We start from the raw sequence: 4,805 nt of genomic DNA, 5'->3' as shown, positions 1-4,805 counted from the left end.
GGAAGGAGAATGGAGAAGGTCAGAAAGATCCAAAGTTTTCCTCCCCAAAGTAACACTTCCCATACATCAGCATGCTACGTCAGAATACCGATCGATCACATTAAAAGACACAAGCAAGTTACTAAAAAGCAGGTTTCAAGTCTAGCACTTTCTTTCTCTGATACATTTCCTTTGTGTAAAAGATGGTCACTGACAAATTTCTCAGATGCATCCTTTGAAACCTGAGAGCAGATCCCATCAAGCCTTTTAATGGGCAATTTATGAAGTCTCTGCTGCCGTATTAGCCATGTTCTTTTTACTTCCAAAATGAAATACAATCTTATGAACTGATTGAAAATATTACGGATGTATCATTTTCACTATATAACCACAGATGCTACAGTTTCCAGAAGCGTCAGGGAAATGATAGGAAAACACAGTAATTGAAGACAGAGAGAAAGCAGCCTTTAAAGAGAAGACATTTTACAAAATTCTGCTTTAAGAAGTTGTATCAGGCAACTTCCTCCTACAAAAAATATTGATTTTTCTGTCTAAAAATCACCAAACCTGAAATTGTTCATGTGGAAATAATTAAACAGTACTTCAAGTCCTCATTACTCCTCTAAAAATCAAACTTCATTTTCATAATGTGTTGTGGACCTTTGTCCACAGATTTATACAGTGTTAAATATATTGCCACATGCCATTTCTTTTAAAATTGCTCGACTAATTTATGTAGACTGTAAACCAAGTGAAACACATAGAAAATAATGTTAATCACCTTAAAACTGCAAAATATTCCAGTTAAAGATTTACAAAAAGGATTACTCAAGTAATTTAATGCTCAACTTGGATATCAATTGCAGAGGGCATTCTTGCAGGTATTATTAGATAAGAAATAACCATTTTGAAAATACAAATATCTGTGTCCGTAACCACCTGACATCACGCTTTTCTGATAGTATCGTTTAATAGATTTCCCCCCATTTTTTTTTGAGTTATTCTTCAGAAAGGAAGATGTAAATACCACAAGACCATTTTGGAATCCTCTTACTATGCCTGTACGAGCCTGTTCTTCACTTCTTTACAAGTAGAAGAGTGGGTTAATACCGTTCATTGAGCTGAGTCAAGACAATCATGCCTATCTGTAAAAGCCATCCAAAAAAAATATCATAGGGCTATTATCTAAGGCAATTACCATAGCTAAGACAATGAAAAGCAAAATCCACCAGACACCTGATTATGATCAAAGAAATCATGTGAAAAAGAGAAGGGACATAGAGAAACAAGGGCATACTGACAACAAGCCAAAGTGACTTGCAAACACTTAAGGATTTAAAAAAATAAAATGGTCAGTCGTTCTGCTCTGTCACTGACAATGGCATTACCAAGACAGCATTTCGACTTGGGAACTTTGCGTCTTCTCAACTGACCACTTAATAAGTTTGCTTTAGAAATTTTCCCTTGACTAACTGTTAATGTGCACAACTTTTCTCTGAAGGGTTAAACCCTCTACAAGGTATCAGGGGCATGGAGTTAAGTCAAGAGGCTGTGGTTTTCAGGCCTGGCTCTGGACTAAGAAAGACGGTGGGGCTTCCTGGTATGTAGACATTGGGCTAAAGCCAGGTTTAGGATTTTCCTCAGGAAGTTATGTTAAGCTTGCAGCTAGGAAAAAAAAACCAAACCAAAAAAACCCCACACTTTGGCACAAACTCATGACAGAAGATTAGTATTGCTATTCTCATCTCACAGAGGGACCTGAAGCAAAACAAGATACTCCATGGGAATACCACAGGTAAGTGATACAGGAAGAAATTCTCTGGTTCTTCTGACTCCCTGTTCAGTGCTTTATCCACCGGAGCACATTGTTAAAAGGAAAATAAAACCACCATGAAGCCTTTCAAAGTGATGCATGACAGAGCAGAGTACTTTCATATATTAAGGCATTTAAGTAGTGTGTACAATCTGCATTGCTTTACTTCTGATTTTTACAGAGCTTTATCCAAAATAACTCATGCTTATCAGTTACAACATTTTCTTATGTTTTTAATGCTGTTGTGCATGTGCCTCGTGACTTTTATAACAGAGATTTGGGTGTATTAACTTAAGTACCAATTCTGATAGCAGTTAGAAAAGATTAAGTCATATCACACATTTGTTTGTATGCAGATTCCATGCTTATGTACGCAAATAGGTACCAGATAGGTAGATATATGCATAAATGTACACATGTACACACAAGCAGACACTCAAAAGTAATAAAACAAAGCTATTATTTCTGATTCAAAGATCAAATTTTAATGTCTGTTTGATCTAATTAATTTCCAAAGTACACTTTAAAAAAAATATTTTTTGCCAAACACCACACATTCTACACCTTTAAAAAAAAAAAAAAGCTTTCATGATTGAAAAAAGAATTAAGAAAAATGCTAAAAATATAGTTACAGCTGATTAGGACTGGTTTCATATCAGCAAAAAACAAAGGATACGTTTATTTCATTTATGAATGAGTTCCTAGAGGAATTTTTAACTACCAGTCATGCTCTAAGCTCCAATGAAAACACAGTAGCAACAACAAACAAAAACGTTTTAGGAATATCTTGATGTCTTTTACAATACACAACCTGACATCACCTTCTATTGTTGTTTGGAACCTCTCTGAGACAATTTTGTTTGAAAGGAATAGGGAAAGTAGTACAGCTCTGGTGAATAAAAGGTAAGTCTTAAGAACAAACTACACCTGTGCCTAATGAACATTGCATTGACAGAATTAATTCTATCAGAAAATAATATCAGCAAAATTACACAGAATTCTGAACTGATCTGCATATACTCTTAAAAAAAAAAAACAGCCAAAAATAATTTCAATTGGTTGTGCGCACATGCAAGATGATTAACCTTTACTCTCAACTTATTATTCTATATGCCTAGAATTAGAAACAGAAACTCAGAATTTAGGTCTGTGAAGGAAGAAAAGCATTTCTAGCGGAAGGCTATCCAAGATGTTTTCCAGTTCTAATTTATATTACAGTATTAGAAGATTGGCTTTGGGTGAAGGAAGGCTATTATTAAAAAAAAAAATTCCTCCGCAATTTTAGTAAATTTATAATAAAATAACAGAATTTTAAAAAGGTTTAAAAAAATAGGAAAACAAACTCCTTACCACTGTGTCAATACTACATGAGGAATTCTAACCAAAACTAGAGTCCTAAAGAAAATGATCAAATATTAGTTACTACTATAGTTTTTTTTTCCCCAATGCATTTCTGGTTTTATTTAGGAATACAACACCACAAGGAACAGAATCAAAACGCAGTTCAACGATGTCGACATTACCATACCAATCATAGGAAGAAACCATTTTTCTTCTAAATTCAGTGAAGCAGCACATCACAAGTGTTGTTAAAAATAGCAAAACAGTTCCAGCTAAATTAAGTAGAAATAGTAATGATAAAGATGTTCTATCTCAGGATAAACATGTGTCTACCATACAACTATTCGTAACCTTAAAAAGTAAAAGCTGTGTTGAGCAACCTGCAGTGTGCTTGCATATATATTTGTTCTGGCAAGCACATGTGATATTTTCAGCTAGTATAGTAAGTTTTCAGTGAAACCACTTACCTTTAAAAGCTGATATTTTATAATTGTGCTGGATAGCAGCCACCATGTCCTTCCAGAAGTCATATTTTTTCTGACCATCATGCTGTAAGTGTCAAAAGGAACCTAGTCATTACACCAAGTATCAGCTATTTCAAGCTTTCACATTGAGACAGTGACAGGAATGTCATTAAGAAACAGAAGTACTTTGAAAATGGAGTAAAACAGTCTTAGACAGGAGGATTCAGGAGATCAGGACTCAGTACCCAGCTTGACCGTGGACTTTGGGTAACTGCAGACAAGTTATCTCCCTACTTCAGAAGGATACGGTGGGGTAGGGGGAAGAAGGGGAAAGGAGAAAGGATTCATATTTATGATGAACTCTAAAATATTACAGCAGAAGGGGGCATTAGACAGAACAGCAACTTACTGAATGAGCCATCCCACTGACATTTCGGAAAAAGAAGTGCCTAGAACTGCAAATACTGTACTTAATTAGTAGGTTGACATTATCTACAGCCTGGTACTCACATCACCTTCCACCCTCCAAAACGGCAAACCCCTTTGCTGTAATTTAGAGGTAAAGCCCTTCTGCCAACAACTCCACCCCAAACAATGTATGAAATACTCATCCAGAAGCCAGCCCGAGCAGCACTGCGTTACGCTGTACTCTGAAGGCTGCCAAACCCCAGCCCTGGCAGAAGGAGAGGGGAAGGTGATCTGCACTTGCGAACGGTCTCTTGCCATTCCTAGAAAGTCGCCCGGGCACAGAAGAGCTCCAGCTGACCTCAACCACCCTTTCAGCATCTCACCAAGCTATAGGAAAAGCTTCTCAACCAGCTGAGTCCCACAGCACTCTCCAATTCCACAAATTTTAGAAGCGCTGAATTAAACACAGATGCAATTATGCAGCCAGCCAGTACCACAGAGCAGAGGATTAGCTATGGAGCCTGTAAGAGGTGCCCAAGAGTTGCAAGGTACTGGGCAGCAGCTATAGCCTCTTTGAGTTTGTACACCATGCAAGTTATTGTGTAGTGTTGTTACACGCTTTCCACACCCACACTAGGATAAATTTCAATGTAACTGTTAACGGATTTCCTGGCATTGCTCTCTATGTCCTGGCCACTGCACTGATACCCAAATAATGACCCATTTTGTAAGCATAAAGCATTTTCTACAAGGGGAAACATTCAGAAACTGGGGGGGGGGGGGGGGGGGAAGGCCCACTT

The 4,805-nt window shown here is 37.2% G+C and overlaps 1 protein-coding gene across 1 annotated transcript in view; it reads right to left on the bottom strand.

The window, feature by feature from the left end:
• The window catches only part of NT5DC1 (5'-nucleotidase domain containing 1), a 155,535-nt gene that overhangs the window by 136,989 nt on the left and 13,741 nt on the right, over nt 1-4,805 (bottom strand). The window contains exon 8 of the mRNA XM_035900694.1: nt 3,601-3,682. Coding sequence (XP_035756587.1) covers nt 3,601-3,682 — 82 coding nt within the window. The remainder of the gene's footprint in view (nt 1-3,600; nt 3,683-4,805) is intronic.

Source organism: Egretta garzetta, unplaced genomic scaffold, assembly GCF_000687185.1.
Source record: "Egretta garzetta isolate BGI_Z169 unplaced genomic scaffold, ASM68718v1 scaffold18, whole genome shotgun sequence".
Lineage (NCBI taxonomy): Eukaryota > Metazoa > Chordata > Aves > Pelecaniformes > Ardeidae > Egretta > Egretta garzetta.
The sequence above is the reverse complement of the archived record's forward strand: the minus strand, read 5'-3'. Positions and strand labels throughout refer to the sequence as shown.